At 41.5% G+C, this 20945-nt stretch overlaps 1 protein-coding gene across 10 annotated transcripts in view; it reads right to left on the bottom strand.

Moving 5' to 3' along the window:
- TCERG1 (transcription elongation regulator 1) overlaps positions 1-20657 on the bottom strand; it is a 56033-nt gene extending 35376 nt beyond the window's left edge. For 2 of the 10 annotated variants that reach the window (XM_048859959.2, XM_048859965.2), the window contains exons 1-8: positions 20530-20656; positions 18090-18315; positions 14433-14585; positions 13849-14122; positions 11487-11729; positions 6401-6463; positions 5025-5261; positions 2447-2562 (exon numbers count right to left, since the gene is read on the bottom strand). In XM_048859959.2, the coding sequence (XP_048715916.2) occupies positions 2447-2562; positions 5025-5261; positions 6401-6463; positions 11487-11729; positions 13849-14122; positions 14433-14585; positions 18090-18315; positions 20530-20624 (1407 nt within the window). In that variant the 5' untranslated portion in view covers positions 20625-20656. Of the gene's footprint in view, positions 1-2446; positions 2563-5024; positions 5262-6400; positions 6464-11486; positions 11730-13848; positions 14123-14432; positions 14586-18089; positions 18316-18895; positions 19091-20529 lie in introns of those variants that run through there. The other 8 variants (XM_048859960.2, XM_048859966.2, XM_048859964.2 and 5 more) reach the window with 7 other exon arrangements.
- Between the last annotated feature and the right edge of the window lie 288 nt (positions 20658-20945).

Below are 20945 nucleotides of genomic sequence, written 5' to 3'. Positions count from 1 at the left end.
AGGACTACTGAGGTTCACCATCACATCCTCACAGAACCTGGAATGAAGATGAATGACAAGCCATACCGGATTCCGGAGGCAAAAAGAGAAAAGATCAAGATAGAAGTCAGGAAAATGCTGAAGTTAGGAGTCACTGAAGAGTCTCATAGCGAATGGTCAAGTCCAGTTGTCCTAGTACCTAAGCCTAATGGCAGTATGAGGTTCTACAATGACTTCCAGAAACTGAATGAAGGGTCCTAATTTGATGCGTCCCTATACCCAGATAGATGAGCTAACTGACCGATTGGGAAAAGCACGATTTTTGTCCACCCTTGACCTGACCAAGGGTTATTGGCAAATCCCCCTGGCCAAGGTCGACAAAGAGAAGACTGCCTTTTCAACACCAGAAGGACTGTATCAGTACACAGTCCTCCCTTTTGGTTTACATGGGGCTCCTGCAAGTTTCCAACGACTTATGGACAAACTGTTGTGTCCACATGGCAACTATGGGGCCGCCTATCTTGATGACCTCGTTATACATAGCCCAGACTGGAAGACGCACTAGGAGAAGGTGGAAGCAGTCCTGGACAGCCTGAGGAAGGCGGGCCGACTGAAAATCCCTCCAAATGCGTGACTGGGCTAGCAGAAGCCAAGTACCTCGCGTATATGTGGGAGGTGGGGGCGGCATGGTGAAGCCCCAACTCAACAAGTTAGAGGCTATACAGAATTGGCTCCGACCAGTCCGGAAGAAACAGGTCAGAGCATTCCTGGGACTAGTTCAATACTATAGGCGGTTCATCCCCCACTTTACCACCAGGGCATGCCCGTTAACAGACCTAACAAAAGCCTGTGGCCCAGACATAGTAAGATGGACCAGCGTGACCGAGGAGGCTTTTGCAGATCTGCAGACCGCCCTCTGCACCATCCCAGTACTGGTAGCTCCAGACTGGGAGAAAGAGTTTCTTGCAAACTGATGCCTCTGAGGTTGGGTTGGGAGTGATTCTTTCACAAATGGTTGGAGAAGACCACCACCCAGTCCTGTTCCTTGGTAGGAAACTCCTGCCCAGGAAAGGTAAATATGCTGAAGTAGAGAAGGAATGCCTGGCGGTAAAGTGGGCCATAGAAAACCTTTGCTATTACCTACTCAGACAGAGGTTTACCCTCATCACGGACCATGCCCCTCTGAAGTGGATTCACCAAAACAAAGAAAGAAACACAAGAGTAACAAGTTTCAGAGTAGTAGCCATGTTAGTCTGTATCAGCAAAAAGAATGAGGAGTACTTGTGGCACCTTAGAGACTAACAAATTTATTTGAACAAGGTGATTCTTATCGCTACAACCCTTCCACTTCAGAATATAACATAGGTCCGGAATCAAGCATGGCAACACAGATGGCTTGTCGAGGGTGCACTGTTTGCCGACGCAAGTAGCCCAACCCTGCAGTGGTGAGTGGGGTAGGGGGCATATGTGATAAACTCAGGATAGACAGCTGCAAGGGGGGGTAGAAAACAGTCCAAGAAGGTTAAAATGCCCTCCTCCCTATCAACTGAGGAGGGGTAACTACAGGTCAATCAGGTTCAGCTGAGAAGGGGCTACCAGTGAATCAATTTGGATCAGCTGAGAGGGAGTTACCTGAGGTTAATTAGGATCAGCTGATTCCCACTAAGGGCTGCCTGAGACCTTCTTAAACCCTCCCCTGTTGGGAGAAGAGGGGATGATGAGAGAGAGGAGTCGTCAAGCTGCCAGGAGCAGCAGGACAGCAAGCCTCACCAGGAAGGGAGGCCGCATTCCATCTCATAACAGAAGAAAAACAAGCCCAAAAGACTGACTGAGAGAAGGAACGGACTGCCCCTGTGCATCTTAGGACTGTTTTACCCAAGCCTGTCTCACCAAGGCTAAAAACAGCTGAGGCTAGTGAGACCAAGAAGATACCTTGCTACACTTGCTTCTTTCCAAATAAAGAACAGAAATATTTATTGAACAACTCTGCCTTTCCTGCATCATTAACAATTTTACCATCTCCATCTGGTAATGGGCCTATACCATTGCTAGAATTTCTTTTGCGCCTAGTATGTTTAAAAAACCTTCCTTCTTAATATCTTCTTCTTAGTTTTCAATTGGTCTTCTCAAATGTACTAATTTTTTGATTATTATGCTACAGAATTTAGTTTCTATTTAAATCAAGGCCCAGATTCAGGAAAGCCCTTAAGCCACATGCTTAACATTGGCTTCAATGGAATTTAAATATACTTAAACAATTGCCTGAATTGGGATGTTTCCCTGACTCATCTCTCTATATTTTTTTCTTTTTAATTAGAAAAAATCACTAAATGTCATGAGAAAAGAATACTGTTTTCAAATCACCCCCAATAATCTAAGAACTCAAATTTGTAACCATAATCTCTTATCAATATGTCTGCATCCACATATGTACACAGAAAGATTATTTGGTTGCAAGGTCTTTTACCTCCTTTATCAGCAATTTTATAGGTTCTTCTTTGGGTTCCTCTTCTTCTGTCTCCATTGGCAAAGGCTCCTCTGTAGGTTCTTTAATAGGCTCTTTAATCTTCTCTTCTACTTTTTCTATCAGAAAAGGATTTTTTTTTTTTTTAAAGTTTGCCTACGGTAACCTACAATTCTTACTGAACTCATCAGATTCAGTTTATCAATGTGGTTTTTCAAGTTGATCTATTTTTTATTTTATTTTTTGCCATTCTCTCTTCATCAGACTTTAAATTAAATGTCATCCTCAAAGGGCCAGATTCTCTCCTGTGCCAGGATCTACTCAACATGGGGGAAAGGCAGTTAGGGCTCCTGATCTCAAGGTATCCCAGCCCCAATGTAAGTTAGTCTTTCTAACTTATGGCCGTTGGTGTGTGAACTGCTGTAGTGGACCCTACTCTCCCCATTTCTCCCCACCTCTCCCCCCCAGGCAGAAGTTCTGCTGGGAGAACTATCAACTTGGCAGTTGAAGCCAAATTCTGGTTGCTCTCTGTTTTTTAGATGTTGTGAAGGAACTGGAATGGGGCAGAGAATCTGACCCAAAAAACAGGCATCCTGGCCATTCACTGTAGAAAAAAATTTAAATGGAATCCCTCTTACTAACACCTTGCTACCCATATAAGGGTCCTAATAGGACTCAAGTGACACAGTCAACTTTAATTTTTGAAATTGGCTCATTTTTAAAAATTAAAGTTTCTGACAGAATACTCTGTAAGGAGTATGGCCTGATTTGAGTGTTTGTTTTTGGGTTTTTTTTAAATTCTGGACTTTTCAGCAAACAGGAACCTCACAGACAATACAGGGGAAACTGACAAAATACAAAGTAATGCCAAATGCACAAAGTAAACAACCTGAAAGAGAATATTTGCCGCCCCCCCCCCCCCGCCAACTTTTATAGCAACTGTAAGTGTTGCATGTAAATACAGTAGCAAGAGATGTGATTTTCAGTGTGTGTCCCTGTGACAAGAGCTCCAAATTCAGTCCAGTTTCCTGAAGTGCTCATGCACATTCCTTGTTTAGCAGGATAAATTATAACTCAGATTCTACATATTTCTTATAGCAGGTTCCATGCAAGGATTTCACAATTGTAATTAAAACTGTCCTTTAGCAGCCTGTCTGTTCCTATACTTAGTCCCAATGCCAGCAGGAAATGTTAGAAGTCAAAAATCCGACAAGGAGGTTACATCAATAGAAACAAGTCACTTGGGAAGAATAGTCAGTTAGGGATGTTAACCATCAAATATTATAATAAAGTGATGGCTTGAAATTGCACTAAATTTTAATAAAAGAATATTGTGTGTGATAGGAAGAGGTATTTCTCTAACTCCAACACAGAGACTACTTCTCCACCTAAAATCCAATCAATGAATATTGGGGAGGGGGAAGAGGGAAGTTATTTGAATGCTTTGACTTGCACTGCTGGCTGCTCTGGTGGGTCTTATATGATGCAGAAGGGTTGCTATTAGCAGCACACCATCCTGACATAGACTTCCTTTGCAGACTGTTGCCTTTTTAGCAAACTGTTTGTTGTTTATATACTGTTACAGAGCCCTTATTTTCTGGATTAGTTTTTTGTTCGTTTTTGATACTATGTCTGGTGACAATAGGTCTCAGAAAGGAATCCCCTGCAAGATCAGCTGCTATCACCTTCCCTTCCATGACATTAAAATTTGGTTAGGGAGACCATGGGTTTGGGAAGGGAGATGACAAGTCTGCAACTTTTTTGGATGCATTAGGAGCTACAAAATAAACTAGGGTGAGCTAGATACTCTTGCTCCAAAAAAACTGCAGTTTGTTGAACTTCTCTAGAATAAACTACATATTTATCAAGATTCAAGAGATATTAAAAACTGAGAATGAAAGTCTTAAAATGTATTTGGAACTTTAAAGAACATTACAGAAGAGGATGAAATACTTAGAGAGCAATTTTAAGCAGACACATATTTGGATACTGGGCATTCTGCATGGGTTCCAGAACCACTAGAAAACGTTTTATACATTAAATTTGTATGGAATACTCAAGTGAATGATGCAGTCTAGTTTCTGGAATGGACATCTTGCCTAAAAAAGACTGTACAATGCAACTGCAGAGAGACAGCCTTCTAAGCATTCTTCTGCACCTATTTCTTTTCTTTAAAATATATTTTATATATTATGAGGATCTAGAAAACGCTTCTTTATTCAGGGAACTTAATTCAAATGTTCTCTGTCTTATGGCCCTCTCAATTCAGGAGAAGTAAGCTGAATTAGTGAAAACTGAGTTGTCAATTAGATCATGGGCAGCAGTCTTAACTAGCATGGTTTAGAGTTATTTTAAGCAGGGGTGTGTGTGTTTATATATCTAATGTTCCATGGTTTAGCAGCAATGAACACCTATTAACATAATAGAAGACAAATATGCTTTAACTCTAAGAGCTATACCCAACCCAAAGTTACCACTAGCAACACAATTTGGAAATCATAATTAAGGGAGAAGAGGATTAAAGTAATTCTCATTCACATTTTGCAACAATGTTTATAATAAGTCGTAAAAGTGATCATACCTAGTTGTGGCTGGACTCTAAAATCGAATGCTGTACCTTTCTCTTTCAGTTCTTGGGGTCTTTCCCATGTTGATTCCAAAGTCCTATTGTTATAATAGTAAATCTTCCCATCTGCTGTTTTGTACTCTGTCCATTCAGAGACTGCTGTTGCTCCAGCCAAAGTAGCAGGTGAAGCGGCAATAGCAACCTGAGGATGGATCATAGGTACAATAGGAGGGGCCATTCCTGGCAAGACACCTACATAAAGGAGCAATAAAAAACAAAACAAAAGAATGAGTGACAATGAAGTATCATTTTGTGACACAAAAGCACCAAAATACTGTTTTATGATAATCAACTAAGCATATAGTTTAATGTAAACTACTACAAAATAAGTCTGTTTTTTCAAAAATTGGAAGCTGATGTTACTAATTGTACTACCATGTTTCTAAATCACAAGTGTCCATACTCAACTGGGCAAATTTTGGTACAATTATTTAAAATGCAGTGATCTAAAGAGTAATAGCATTTTAGGCATTCAATATCAGTGTTTCAAGAGCAAAATCCCTGGTATTTCAGTTCAAGGTAAAGTCTGATGACATAATGCTTTTAAAAGAGTAATACTGAACTATGCTGTGATGGTTTTGTGGAGTACTGGAGACAGACTACCAAAACCATTTTGCTCATGTCCTAAGGCAAAATGGTAAGCAAGTACCTAGAGATGAAGAGCCAGTACATAATATTACTATACCATTTCCCTGATATACCAGGTTTTTTGGAAAAGTGAAATCAAATTTGTTTTCAAGTAAGAAAATAGGACCAACACAATATGGTCATAATTTAGAGCAGTTTAATAATAAAGTACAAGTTATAATGCCTTTACCCTGGGACAAAAAAAAACAAATCAGTACATTATTGAAGAAACAAGCAACTGTTTTTTATATAAAAACACATCTGTTCCTGAAAATGGCTTATTTTTAAATAATGCACAACCTTAAAATGAAGATTTATACTAAGACACTCATACACCACATACATACTAACATGCAAGCAGTCATGTCCCTGTACAAACGGAAGTAGAAAAAACAAAATATCCCCACACACAAGAAATAAAACTAAGTAGTATAGGCATGAGGAGGTTCACATTTATCTCAGAAATCAATGATTAAAATAATGTGCATTTGTGTAGCTTTTTTGTACTAAATAGGCTAACACTAACAACTCATTAGGAAAGTTATTTGCTGGCCAATATGTTTTCATTTAGACCTTTTTTGAAAATAAAAATATACAGATCCATTCATTGGGGGAAAGCAAATAAATAAATAAAAGATAAACAGTAACATTCACTACCATGCCAACTTACAGACAAAATGAACTAAGATGGTTTTAAAAATTACCGGTCTTGGTGGTAGCGACTGTCTTTACATACGGGCAGCTGACTATTTGCATCATTGCTACACCTGTAAAATGGATAAGCAAGCATGTTGGAAAGCTGCCATTGTACGTCGGCTCTTACTGGAAGTCTGAATACTACAAATTTTCCTGCTACAATTTAGAATGTCATTTTCCAATAGAAAAGACACATCCCAGGCAGGAACATGTAAATTCTTTTTTGTTTCAACAGATTATGAAAAGTGGTGCCAGATCAACTATAAAACTAGTTCTAAATTACAGCAACGCTTACTGTTTTACGTTGAACCACAGTTTTAACATATATTAGAACTTTATAAAAACATTTGAGCGAGGATTCAGGGGTTTAAATTCAGTGTGGGGTAGAGTCTCACCCCTCTGTATGGGACAATGTTGCAGGAGATTGTGCTGAGGGTAGTTTTGCTCATAGCATTTGCCCAGAAGAGGCCAACAGAAGCAGCTGCAGAAACTCTTGCAGTCCCTGGCAGTTTCATCCTGCTCCTACTCCAGCTGGAAAGAAGGCACGAGCAACAGTGGAGGTACAGTTTTAATCAATTAAGACAAAGGTGGGAGTGGTAGTGGCAGGGAAAGCACAATTTCAATCAGAAAGGAAAGAGGAGGTGATGGCGATTAGGAAAAGGCATTGAAGCTGAAAGAGAAGAGGCAAAAAGAAAATTGTGAAGGGGTGAAGAAATATACACAAACAAAGCAACTGTACTGGTGGGTCAGCGGTAGGAAGTATTAGCTCTGTCACAGTCTATGAAGCAGCATGGGGTAGGAATGCAGTGTAGGCAGAACATTTAGCCTTTGGGAGAGGTAGTACCATGAACTGCTTTTAGCTCACTAAAGAAATGACACTGAAAGGTATGGAAGCTGTGGCATCTAATCCCGTTCAGTGAGATGAAAAATCACTAGGACAGATGAGAGAATAAAAGGGAGGGAAAAAAAAGATTCCAGAAGACAGTACATTTTAGGGGGAAGGGGTCATGACTGTATAGTATTTCTGAGTATCAATCCAGTACTTTCAGACTGGTAACTCAGAAATATACCCCCAGACCCTAAAATGCTTCAATTCCCACCATATGAAAGTAGTAAGAGGTGAGAATTCCCACAACACAAAATGAAATTAAACCCCTGTGTTTATAACCAAAATAAATGTTAATTTTCTTTATCAAAAATCTAATATAGAAAATACACTTCCAATTTATATAAAAAAACTTTTAGAAAAGACAAAATGTCAGTGCTCTTTAGTTTTGAGCTCTTTTATTAAAATTTCTAATAGCATTTATGTAGTATATATGAATTAGGATACCGAAGCATTGAATCAAATGGTACTGAATGAAGTTTGTCTAGTTTTGTTTTGTTTTTTATGCTACAGCCTTTAAATGCATGTAAAGATTTGTTTTGTTAAGGAAGTTACAGTATGTCCTAAAACTGAATCAGGATAAATAATGTCATCTGTCTGACCACGGAAATTGGTTCTACTGAAGAGCAGACAGGCTTCTTAGCAACTACAGGGGAAAAAAAAAAAAAAGTGGTTTCCTCTGACAAATTTCACATTTTTAAATGTACAGCTAGCTTTTCACATATGATCACAATGTCAAGATCACTTGTCAATTGCACTGCTCAGCTCTTTTTTCTTAATATGAAGTGATCTCTTTGGATGGCTTCATGCTCATCACTGCCTAACACAAAAGAGCTACAAACTTATGCTCAATATGTCTTTTTAAATTCTGCTAATATTTTAACAGGATCTTTTTAGCTTGTTTCTTAAAAATTCATCTCTTCAGGCATTTTGTAGTTATGGTGGGAATATCCCAAGACTTTCTAGGAACATCACAAAAAAAGCACAACCAAGTTAAATCAATTTTATCTGAATTAAAAAACAAAAACAAAACATAGTTTTGTTCCGTAATCAAAGAGAATGTGTATTTAGAACAATCAAAGAAAACATATTCAAAACTGCATGGAGTCCTCCCAGTTCAATCCAATGTGTTATTTCCCAGTGAAAAGGGAAAATGGGTCACGTATAAGTCTTCCAGAACTTCAGAAACTATATTCATGTTCTGAGAGAATTTGAAGAAAATGTTTCATCAAACCACCAAGGTGTTTTGTTTGCTTTTCACACTTCTCTCTTCTTTTCCAGTGTAGTGTTCAGTGCGGGAGTTTCTGCACTGGAAGCTTACAAAAAATACAAGTGTCCTTTGTTCATGGGCAGTTTATTGGATATTGAAATTGTTTCCTTATTGTACTGATCATTCAAATTTTGCCTGCCAGTTTACACTTAAGAATAGCGGAATATGCATTTTACTTGAAGAATATTGGATCCTTCATCTTACACTGATCATTTGCTGGAAGAGGCAGGAACTGAAGTTAAGAGTAGTCAAACTTTCTTCATCCTGACTTAAGATGCCTATTTTAAAACTTAATAATTAGTTATTCTTTTCCCTTAACTCCCCAAAATATGTAAGAATCTACTCCTGATGGCATTCTGCACCAAAAAATTTAAAATTCTGTGCCAAAAAAATAAAAATTCTGCACACAATTTTAAAATTCTGCAAATTTTATTTGTCAAATAAATGTGAAGGCTCCAGCATGGCACTGGGGAACACAGGCCACTGGTTGCACAGAGGTGGGAAATCACTGTACAGCTACCCCCCAGGACAAAGACTCAGTGGTGAGGCTGCACCTAACCCCGACAGAGCGCAAGGACCGGGCCTATTCCAGAAACACCCCAGGGCCCTGCTCCTCCATTCCAGATGTACCAGGTGTGGGAAGGCAGGCTCAGCAAGGCAGGATCCAAGTGTGGAGAGGCTTAGTGTGGGAGGATCCAGGTGTGGGTTGGGGGGGGGGAATATGGGGTGGGGTCCAGATGCTGGTGGAATGGGGCTCAGTGGGGTGGGGATCCAGGTACAGCTGGTTGGGGCTCGGTGGGGTGAGGATTCAGGTGCGGGTGGCTTGTTGGGATGGTCCAGCTGCAGGAGAGTGGGGTTCATCAAGGGGGGTTTGGAGTTCGGGGGTGAGGCTGAGCAGGAGGGTCTGGGTATGAGGAGGTCTGGATACATGGAGGTTGGGTGGATGGGAGAGCAGCTCCCTGTACAGGGATCCCTCCCCCTGCAGCTGAGGAGTGATGGGTGAATGAGCTGGGGGAGTGGGGGTTGCAGAGATTCCTGCAGCTGGGAGAGAAATCTGGCTGTGGGTCTGACCCGGCCCCAGATGCCATGCAGGGAAAGAGGAAGTCCCATCCTCCCCAACCCAGCTGGGACAAGCAGGAGCCACCAGCTGGTCTTCCCCAGTCCTGCCCCCTGCCTCAGTGATCTCTCTCTGCCAGCTGCCCTGGACACCCAAAACATACTGCTGGAGAGGGCCCCCATGACTGCTGTTGTGGCTTCCCTTTGCTTCCCCGTCAGAAAGTCAGTTTTCTGCAGGGAAGCAAAGAAATCTGCGATGGACATAAATTCTGCACATATGCAGTTGCGTACAGAATCAGACCTCTAAATTACTTACCTAACATTCAATATCAACCAGAGTACTGTCCTCAACCTGCTATAATTTTGTCTTGTTTAAGCTGATGACTTCCCTATAATTTCCTTTTTAAAGCAATATTGTGCTGTTGTATCACTCCTATAAAGTTGATTTTTTTTCTAATCATGACTCTGGAAAAGATAGGTCGGTTGTGGTGGATGATCAGTTGAACATTAGCTCCTAGTGTAAGGTTGTGGCCAAAAGTGCTAATGTGATCCTGGGATGCATAAACAGGGGAATCTTGAGTAGGAGTAGAGAGGTTATTTTACCTCTTCATCTGGCACTGAGTGACTGTTGCTGGAATACTGTGAACAGTTCTAGTGCCCACAAGTCAAGAACGTTGAAAAATTGGAAAGGGTTTAGAGAAGAGCTATGAGAATGATTAAAGGATTAGAAAACACGCCCTGCAGTGATAGACTCAAGGAGCTCAATCTATGCTTAACAAAGAGAAAATTAAGGAGTAACTTAATTACAGTCTATACGTATGTACATGGGGAACAAATATTAAATAATGGGCTCCTCAATTGGATAGATAAGTATAACACAATCCAATGGTTGGAAGTTGAAGATAGAGAAATTCAGACTGGAAATAAGGTGTAATTTTTTAACCGTATCAGTAATTAACCATGGCAACAATTTGCCATGGGTTGTGGATTCTCCAACATGGCCAATTCTGAAGTCACGATTGGATGTTTTTCTAGAAGATATACTCTTGGAATTATTTGGGAAAGTTCTATGGTATGTGTTATAGAGTAGTCAGACTCACTAGATCACAATGGTCCCTTCTGGACTTAGAATCTATGAACATGGACTAAGCTTCAACATGAGCCCTCGCAACTCAAGCCTTTTTGTTCCTTTTCCAACACTATTCCTGGTGGCTGCAAGAGATCAGGCTTGGGAACACTTGAGATCAGTGTTGAACTGTAATACTTTCTGCTCTTGAATATGTATGCAGAATAGTTGTAGCTGTGATGGTCCCCGGATATTAGAGAGACTCTACAATATGTAATTCACTTTTAGTCCCCTCTAGTTTTATTCCATTTGTGCATAAGATTAAAGCTCTAAATCCAAGTAACAAAGTGACTGCAATGATCACATACCAACCATGAATTCTGCTATATGAAAAAAAGTAGTGCTAGGGCATACTGGCAATAAACTATTTTTACAGTTGATTAACAGTCTCAGAGTCACTTAAAGAATTAATCCAGCTCTTCATTACTTTGTATGGGACTGGAGTATAGACACGATCCCTTTAAAATAATCCATTTATAAAATGCACTTTTCAGTGCATTCTAATTTATTTGTATTATCAAAGCAAGGATTTTACATGTTTAAATAACTTTGTAATAATTGTATCCGAAAATTAAATATTTAAAATGTGTTTCAAGTGACTATTACTTAAAGTCTGTCCACTAAACCTGAATTATTTCAGAAAATGTTCTAAATGGAGAGGATTTAGGCAATTAAATACACAGTAGACACATGAGTGCAAACAAATTGACAACATGGACACATAGTTGATAAGACAACTACAGTGTACCAATTTACCTGGAAGTGGAATAGGCATGCCAGGAAGGGGGACACGAAATGGAGGTACCATTACGGGTGGAAAAGCAGGAATTGTTGCTGTTGGCTGAGGTACTGCATGAGGAACTGCAGGAGGCAACGTCTGTGGGACTTGCTGGGGTACAGTCTGCACAGGTGTAGCAGAAGGAGCGGAGGTTGAAACACTAACTGAAGATGTAGCAACTGAAACACCTGAACTTGTGGTCTGGTCTTGTGTCGTTGGTGCTGATAAAAAGAAAGAAGGAAAAAAAAACGTGTAGTTTTCTTAAATGGTACAACATGTGAACTGTAAATATATGAGCACTCACAAATATTTCCTTACACATACTATAAAGTATTTCATCCCTTACCGAAGCACATATAAGAAAAGGATGCTCGCTGGAAATAAAAATCCCTCCCTCCACCCTGTGACATTATATCATTCCAGGAAAAAAAAAAAATCAATCAATTTATATTTCTTATTTCCCTCACCCCCTTGTTTGTATAATATAATTAACAAATCTCTAGAGCAGTGGCAAAAGTTTCCTTGCTTTGGTTACCAGAGAACTAGTCTAACTTGTTTGGGTGAAAAGTGAAATATGAACCTCTGTTCAGATTGAGACAACTAGGAGTAGAAAGTTGTACAAAACCTTGAATGAAGGAACTAACGCACAAAGAATATTGTTGTTTAAACAATATAATGGCAGCAGTTTTGCATGTGCATGTACATGACAACAGTGTGGTATTCTTAGATTGTGGCCATGCAACTGTGATTCAAGCATGTATAATCAAAGAAAAGTTTAGGAAAATGCTTTGTCATGGAATGGAAGAATTCTAGTGGCCTTCAGTGCCTCCTAGTGGGTAAATGAATATTAAACATTCAGTTCAACATTTCTTGCAGGATGATTCGAGTTAGCCTTCGACAGGATGCTAATGTTGCATATCAATGTGTGGGGTAAAAGAAGGAAAGTGGCAGCCAATGCGTTTCAAGAATTAAACTTATACTAGGCATCATTTTGATTTTTTACCCTGGAAAGCAATGTTATAGAGACGATACAGTGTAATGATGGAGAAATATCACTTTTCTTGTACTAAGTGATTATGTTGTAGATATTAAATTTGTCATAAAAACTGAAAAACATATTGCAAGGAAATTATTTTCTCCTTTATTTAATAAAGTGATTAACTCACTTTTTCAATGATATAAAGATACTTAATATTTAGTATATATTTAACACTATCTGCAGTTCTCAAAGGGTAAGAGAGTTATTCGTGTTTTAAAGATAGGGAAACTGAGGCATACAGAGATTAAATGATTTGCTCAAGGTCACACAATAAACCAATGGCACAGTCAGAATTAGAACCCAGCTCTTCTGACCCCCAATACTTTACAGACTGATTCTGAATGCTGAGAAAATTGATCTTTTAAAACACAAGCTTTAGCACCTGGCCACAGGCATCAACATTAACAGAACTTCCTTAAGAAAAAAGGCAAAATTCATTAGTGCTTGGTGTCAGAAAATTACATTTTTGGCAGCCAACAGTCAAGTCAACTTCTACAATACTCTATAAAGTTACATAAAAAGGGCCTCACTATAAACATATGCCTCAAAAGCAGAGAAAACTACAGTGAGTAAACTATGGATCTCAAAGATCTGATATGGAATGGAATCTAAACATCTGTGATTCTTGTCCATTGTTACATATTTAACAAATGTCTACACAGACTATAAAATAATGCCCTACACACTACACTTAAATATATCAAGAGAATAGGCTAGGTAGTTACTTTCTAGCTTTGCAGGTCTAGTGAAAAAATGACATATGAGTCAACTGTAAGATTATTTGCTATGGCTACAATCTAAATATATACATTCCACAAGGTCAATCCCCTGTGAAGAGCAATAGTTTTCAAACTACATGGATCATTCATCAATAAAGCTCAAAACCTCTCCTGGTCTGTGTTGTTACTCAAAACACAAAGTAACTGAAGCACTGGGATGTTCTGCAGAATGAAAAAGCAGAAGTTCTGCTCTATAACAATCAACTCTGCTTGTTCCAGAGGCAGCATTGACATGCCCACCTCCTCAGCCAGAAGGGCAGGTTGGATCCTGGAGACAGGTAAGATGGGAAACCTTGGTGGAACAACCCCTTCCTCCTTTTCTTAACAAAGCATTTCCAAGTATATCAATAACTATTAAGTGTCTATTTGGTTATTTGAGAACATATGGGTAGCAGTAGCAGAAAAAACAAATACCTGGCAAAGAGGAGCCACATGTCACATTAAGTCTTTACTACAGTATTTCCTCCAAGGTAGCATTTGTTTCCCACTCTCACAAAGCCTAAGAAACCCACAGTAACTCACTGGAAATGGTCTGTGAAACTGAAGTGGCTGTGGTTGTAGTAGAGGTCATGGAGGACTGTGTACTCGACGAGGTTGATGGAGACACTGAAGATGCAGGACTGCTGGTTGTTGGTGTGGAGGCACCTTGGGCCTGCGCTTGAGCCTGGGCCTGCGCTTGAGCCTGGGCCTGCGCTTGAGCAGCCAGCATTGGTGTCAGTTCTGATTGCTGAATAACCTTTACCCCATCTGGCTTGGTCCATGCAGACTCACGCGTTCGTGCATTATAGAAATAGACCTAGAGAGTAGAAAAGTCATTGTCAAACAATAGTATGTTTTCACAATGAATGGCCTAGTCCCCCATCCTCAAATTAGGAGGGAAAAAGTTAATATCTATATGAATATGTATTAATAAAAGGAAATTGCTCTGTTTTGCCTACCTATTTAGCATGACAAAAACAAAGACTCTTACTATACACAATCTGCAGCCTCAATGGCCAAGATCAACACAACACCACCACCAATGCAAACAAGATCAGATGTTGTAACATGGTAGCAGTCACTCACTATTCCTGATAGCTCCTTGCTGTATTTGGTTCCAGTCTTACCTTGCCATCTGGAGTCTTGTTTTCTACCCATATCTCTTCAGTGGGTGGCATAGTTGGAGTTCCAGGGGCAGTGACAGGTGGCATCCCTGGAGGAAACATCATACCAGGAGGCGGTGGCATGCTACCCATGGGAGGAGGCATGAATGGTGGCCTCTGTGTAAAATCATATAACAGTAACAATGTCACAGGTCTGCCATATACAGTTTGCGTTCATATTCTGTATCACTTGACTGCACAGCCTCAGCAAGCAAAGACTTAGCAACAGTCTTCCATGCTGTTCTAATACAGTCCACTGAAACAACATTACAATCTCTGGCCTGTTCTACACTTAAAATTTAGATTGACATAGCATACTCAGGGAGTATGAAAAATCCTCAGCCTTGTGGAAGAATGCTTCCATCCACCTAGCTCCGTTGCTTACGGAAGTGGAATGCCTCCAGTGACAGAAAATCAGGGGAGCCATGGCCTCAATTAGTATTATCAAGGCAAGGGCCACACCTCATGACAAGTCAACCCATAGCACAGAGAACAGCTTTAACAAGTACTTCAAGCCTTGAGGTATTAACTAAATGCAAAACAGCAAAGAAGTGGCCATATAAAGAGAAGAGGCCTGGGGTAGCATAAATGATTCCCCCCTCACTGAAGAGAAATAAAAAACAGATGATCCAGCAGAGGATTAGTTCAACTTAAGTAGTTATTACTAAATGTCCAAAGGTAGCAAAAAAATCTTAATTTTAAAATGCTTAATACTAATTTGATACACCCCAATATCATTCTAAATTCTTATTTCATGCATATCCCCCATAGTACATGAACTTTTAACATAGTGATACTCAGATCTCAGTGTTCAGGAGCCAAACTAGAGATCAACATTACCCAAAAGAGCCACAGTAGTATGAATTCATTGCTTCATTTAGTATACTACTATATATTCATATTTAAACAGTAAAGCAGGGGAAATATTTAGTTTATATATTATTCTCCCAGAAAAATGACTGACCAGGTATTATTATTTTTAATCAACTACAATTGGTTAACATGATAAAAGCATCCTGATTGGTTAATAATTGAATCACAGTGCTTTAATATCATGTGCTGCAAACAGCTGCAGGAGACACATTAAAGAGCCACTCATGGCTTGCGAGCCTTAGTCTGAATATCACTGTTTTAGCATAATAGCAAAGCAACAATTCTCCTGTTAGTAAGATTGAGCATTTCTTCTGTTTAAAGGTTGACTATTCTAAGTATTCTAAAAAAACATATGTATATTCTGATTCTTTTGAAATTTGCTGTGCTAGACAGTGTAAGCAGTTCAAATTTGGGGTCATTTGAGCCAGGGGCTCCCCAAAATACAGACCCCCTAAAACACAGCATTTTACAAAATCATCGGGTTCGTCCACTTTTTTTGGGCAAATCTGTGCTCAAACTAAGGCTCTGATCCATCCCAAACTGACCTTAGTCACTCAGGATTTATTTTAGCATGTGCTTCCTCTCCCCCTCCTGGCCCTTTCAGGAAGCAATACTGACAAAGTTACTGAGGACAATGTTTGTAACTCCAGGTTGGCACAAGCATCATGGATGCATTTAAACATATATACGCAGCGAGACCAGGGGCTCTGTAAAAACAGGTCTGCTGGCAGCCTGCTATGAGAGTGAATAGGTGGCTCAAGATGACTTGCTGTCATCACTGGACCTTAGCTGCACCCAGGCACTGAGAGCTTAAGGCCTACCCTACGCAGTTTTCAGGAAATGCATTTTGTGCTGCAGGGCTCTTTTGGACATTTCACCCTGAGGTCCAAATTTCTGGTTTAAAAGTGATATTTTAAAAATGCTATGAAATCTACATGTAAACTCCACTTTTACTTTAAAGTAATAGCAAGAATTTAAAAATAACACAGTGAAGATGAAAGACAGTAAATGGTTAGGATAACGTAATCATGACTCAGTCTTCACCCTTTCCTGAACAATAAAACTTAATGCGATCAATGTTCGGTGTCATCTGGTCAAGGGTTCTCAATACACCGCTCCACTAGCATGATCAGATCATAACTTCTTCTGATTCTTATAACTTTTTTGGTGGAGAGCGAAGGGAATATGGGGGGGGGGGGGGGGATGGATGATGATCAGAGCAGTGCCATGGAGGGTTGGGAGGGAGTGGGATGAGGGCTCTGCCCCTCAGGGTTGTGCTCTGGCACAGCTACTGAGGGGCCAGAACACCCCTAGATAACAACCCTTATTTGTTTTTGAAAACCCAGTTGGATGACTTAAAGCTTTGATAAAAAACTGGGTTTCCAAAAAAAGTATTTTTTCTACAATTCTCAATAAACAAGGGATCATCCTCTGAAGTCTTTGCTCTCTGGCATCTCAGAAGCACGGACACAACATTACCATAAAGAGTGGGCAGCTGGGCACCTTCCCCTCCAGTGACATGCTTGGAGGGAAAAGAAGTGGAGTCATCTGTGCACAATCCTCCTCCCTCCCTTACAAATACACCTACAATTCCTTCCCATGACTCCTCCACCAGCCTGAGAATCCAGAACTCCCCATCTTCCCCATGCTACCTCCAGCAGTGGGAAAGGGTGCCAGGCTCACCTTCCTAAACACCAGAAAATACACAGTTAAGGTATATACCATCACCACAACATAATCTTAATTCCATTCTCTCCGAGCAATACCGCAACACACCCATAACACACATACAAGCACTCTATCATTGGAGATGCTGCAGAACACTCAGGGAACTGCACCTACGAGCACTGTAGGACAAAGTACACCTCTTTGCTAAGACAAAACTCTGGTTTAAGCCAGGCATAGCAAACAGGAGCTACCTACACAGACTGTGCCCACTCCACAGCAACCAACCCAAATTTGCTAAATATTACAATCCCTTCACTAGACTGATGACAATCCACATGACAAGACCACTGTGCACCACTACTGACACACCTCAACAGAACCAGCGTTGAAATTAGGCCCACTTGATCCCTCAAGGTACATATGCTCCTCTTTTCATATCACAGTAACTACTCTTCCAAACTGCTCCAACTAATTGATCCACCATTCAATACAACCATATCTAACACAAGGAATGCAGCTGGAGTGCATGTAGATAAACGTTTGAATTAAAAACTGTTGATCACAACACAATGGGACATTCTCCTTTCTATTCTTCATATCTTATTATAGCACCACCCTTACTAAACTATTCCAAGTGGCTAAGGCCAGCTCCAAGGAGCAGTTACATTGGGGGGTGGCATGTACCTTAACTTTAATGGTTTTCCGAGGTTTAAATTTGTGTTAGCTCTACTCTTCATTACCTTGTTTTCAAAAGATAGAGTGTAGTTAAACTTGATGATTTGGAAGGACACAAGGCACTACCAGAGAATTTTAACTCTGCACTACTGGAGTTTTTTGTCAATGAACTCATCTTAACTGTGCACATGATTCCATTATGTTTGCCTTTAGGAACCATGTGAAGGACCCTCTATTAGATATTTTTGAACAACATGCAGTGTGATAAAAGTAACTAGGCTCTGATCTTTTTTTTTTTTACATTTACTTTTTTCTTTTCCTGCTGTAATTGCTTCTGAATACTGCTGACTTCTTACCACATCCATCCACATCAAAAACAGAAAAACAAACCCATACATTCTTTACCTGTAGATGTGGAGGCCCCATTGGTGGAGGAATCCCTCCCGGAGGTGGCATTGGAGGCATATTAGGATCAAATGGAGGTCGGCCAAAGGGGGGACGAGGTGGTGGAGGTGGACCTCTCATCATGCCGAAAGGTGGAGGTGGACGCATGAGAGGTGGTGGACCCCTCATGACAGCATTTGGTGGGGGTGCTGGGCCACGAAATCTCAGTGCTTGCTGCTGAGCCATTCTGTGTGTAAAGCCAAAAGAAAACTATTTGTGTTTGCTGATTAGTTGCAGGATAGATTAATTTGTGTTACAAAAAGTGAAACTAGTAAAAGCAGAAAGACATGACAAATTCTGCCAAGTTTCAATAGATAAAATTAAAAGTACAAGTACTTTAATAGGTTCCCCCCCGCCCCACAATTTAAATTCATTAGAAGTTTGAATATGATTTTTTTCACTCATGAAAATGAGTGACCTTTAGATTGAACCATCTTAGTACGGACAGGCACTGTGCAAGCTTCCCTCACACAGCTCTGCCAAAGCACTTCAAACGTGACTTGAATCACCATGTCTATCTATAGTCACATCTTAGGCCTCTCGAGCAATGGCTGCCGATTGTGCCAAGGTTTTTAGCTATTCCATAATGTAAATGGGTGTCCACCAGGGACTTGGATGAGACCATCTGCATCCTTTTCACTTATGACCTAACGAAGGATTTGAACTCTGATCTGCAATGATGAAAGGCTAATATACTAAACCCAATGTGCCACCCAGCCCACTACACAGGCAGCTTAATAAGTGTATATATAGAAAAAAACGTTCACCTTTGCAACCAACAAACGCTCTTCTGATGCTCTCAGGAAAACAATTTTGCCCACCATTTAGTGCCAGTGCAATACCAATGTTGGCATGATGACTCAAAATTGAAAAAAACAAAGGTTATAAGGTGGTGAACGGCAAAACACATGCAACTCAGCACTCAGATTATACAGACTTCTACTTCTGCTGATTTAAGTTTCATAAAGCACCTAAAGTTTTAGAAACCAGGTGCTGTTTTACATAGGTTTTAAAAAAGGAAATTATAGGGGCAGCCCACTATGTGGTACACAACTGACCATTGCTACCAACCCTGAGATGCCCAAGAGCAAAACAAAATTAATGTGCTTTGAATGATGCCCCAAAGATCACCAACCTCTAACAGTGATGGAGCACCAAAGGGAGCAAATTCTAAATTTAGGGGCACTCTTTACTGAGAAGACTCTTCTGTCAGGCCTGGAAAACATGATCCTAGGAATTGACAATAACAGCATCCCAGCTAATCTTAATAGTCATGAGAGAAACAAGGCAAATGACAGTCAGAGAGCAAGGTCCCAAACAGGACAGGGTTTTATCAGCAACACCATGAATTGTACTGTTAAGACAGAACTATAGTTTTTAGAACACCTATCACCATAACACCAGGTTATGTGCTCCCAGGAGCCATTATGTTTCCCTAGCCCCTGTTTGTGAGCAGCTGTGAATGGGGACAGGGGATGAATCACTTCATGATGACCTGTTCTGTTCATTCCCTCTGAAGCACCTGGCACTGGCCATTGTCTAAAGACAGGATACTGGGCTAGATGGACCTTTGGTCTGACCCAGTATGGCAGGTTCTTATGTTCCAATTAAATAAGCCCAATAAAGCTATTTTACCACTCATGCTGGCATTAGTTCCTGCCTGTTGCACCAGGCACCAGAGAGCGTTACTTTTATTTCAGGTGCAACACCCCAATCAGGATGAGAGTCCCAGCCTGTTGGATGTTGTGCACACACACACACACCCAAAAGACATCAATCCTACCCCAAAAAAACTGAACGCTTTCGTTCTAGCTTTATAGCTTTTATGCAATTACTAACACGGGGGCAACACTGCAGTTTGGGAAGCATGGAAAGAGAGCACGAGTCAGAGAAAAATCAAACATGACAGGCACGGCTGCATTTGCCCCTTGAGGCCCTGGATACCGTGCGTCACGCCAGGGAACACAGAGCTCGTGGTGTGCTTAGCCTACAGGCAGCGCCTGCCTCCCAAGGCAGCATGCTGCAGGCAGCTCACACGAGTCGCCGGGCCCGGTTCCGCGGGGAGCACAGAGGGGGAAGCAGAGAGAGGGTGGGAGGGGAGGATCCGCCGGGGGAAGGGGGAGATACAGAGAGATGGCGGGGCCCGGGGGAAGGTCTGCTGCGGTAGAGGGGGGAGGAGCTGCCGGACCCAGGGATCATGGGCAGATTGCCCAGCGGGCCATAGGGGAGAAGCGGAAGACCCTGCGAAACCACCGGGAGTGAAGGGTGGGCGCGCGGGACCACAAGGCCCTGGGGGAGGAGCCGCAGGGGCCGGTGGGGGAGGCCCGACGGCCAGGCCGCAACGCGGGGCGTGTGAAATCCCGCTCTTCCCTCTCCCTGAATCCCCGCCGGCCTGCGCTACCTGATCTCATTATTGTACCGCTCCGCCGCCGCCGCCCCCGCGTCGGCCTCGCCGCCGCCAGCCCCAGCGCCGCCACCGCCTCCTCTGTCCGCCATCACCGCCTCACCAGCCCCGCCGAAGCCGCCACCTCCACCGCCAGGCCGCGCCCCACGTCATTGGCTGACGGGACCGTCGCTCACTAGACGCACGGGCGGGACCTAACCAGGATTGGCCATCGCGCCCGCCGACTTTGAACGAGGGAAGTAAGACAAGCTGTGATTGGCTGCGAGAAGCCGTCCTGCTCCCCTTAGTGGCCCAGGCGACCCGTATCACGTGATCCGTGACCCACAGGAAGACCGGAACTGACCTCACATAAGATGCCAGCCAGTCAGGAAAACGGAAAGAAAGATACAACCAATTCAAAGAGAGGACGAGTA

Source organism: Caretta caretta, chromosome 8, assembly GCF_965140235.1.
Source record: "Caretta caretta isolate rCarCar2 chromosome 8, rCarCar1.hap1, whole genome shotgun sequence".
Classification (NCBI taxonomy): Eukaryota; Metazoa; Chordata; order Testudines; family Cheloniidae; genus Caretta; species Caretta caretta.
The sequence above is the reverse complement of the archived record's forward strand: the minus strand, read 5'-3'. Positions and strand labels throughout refer to the sequence as shown.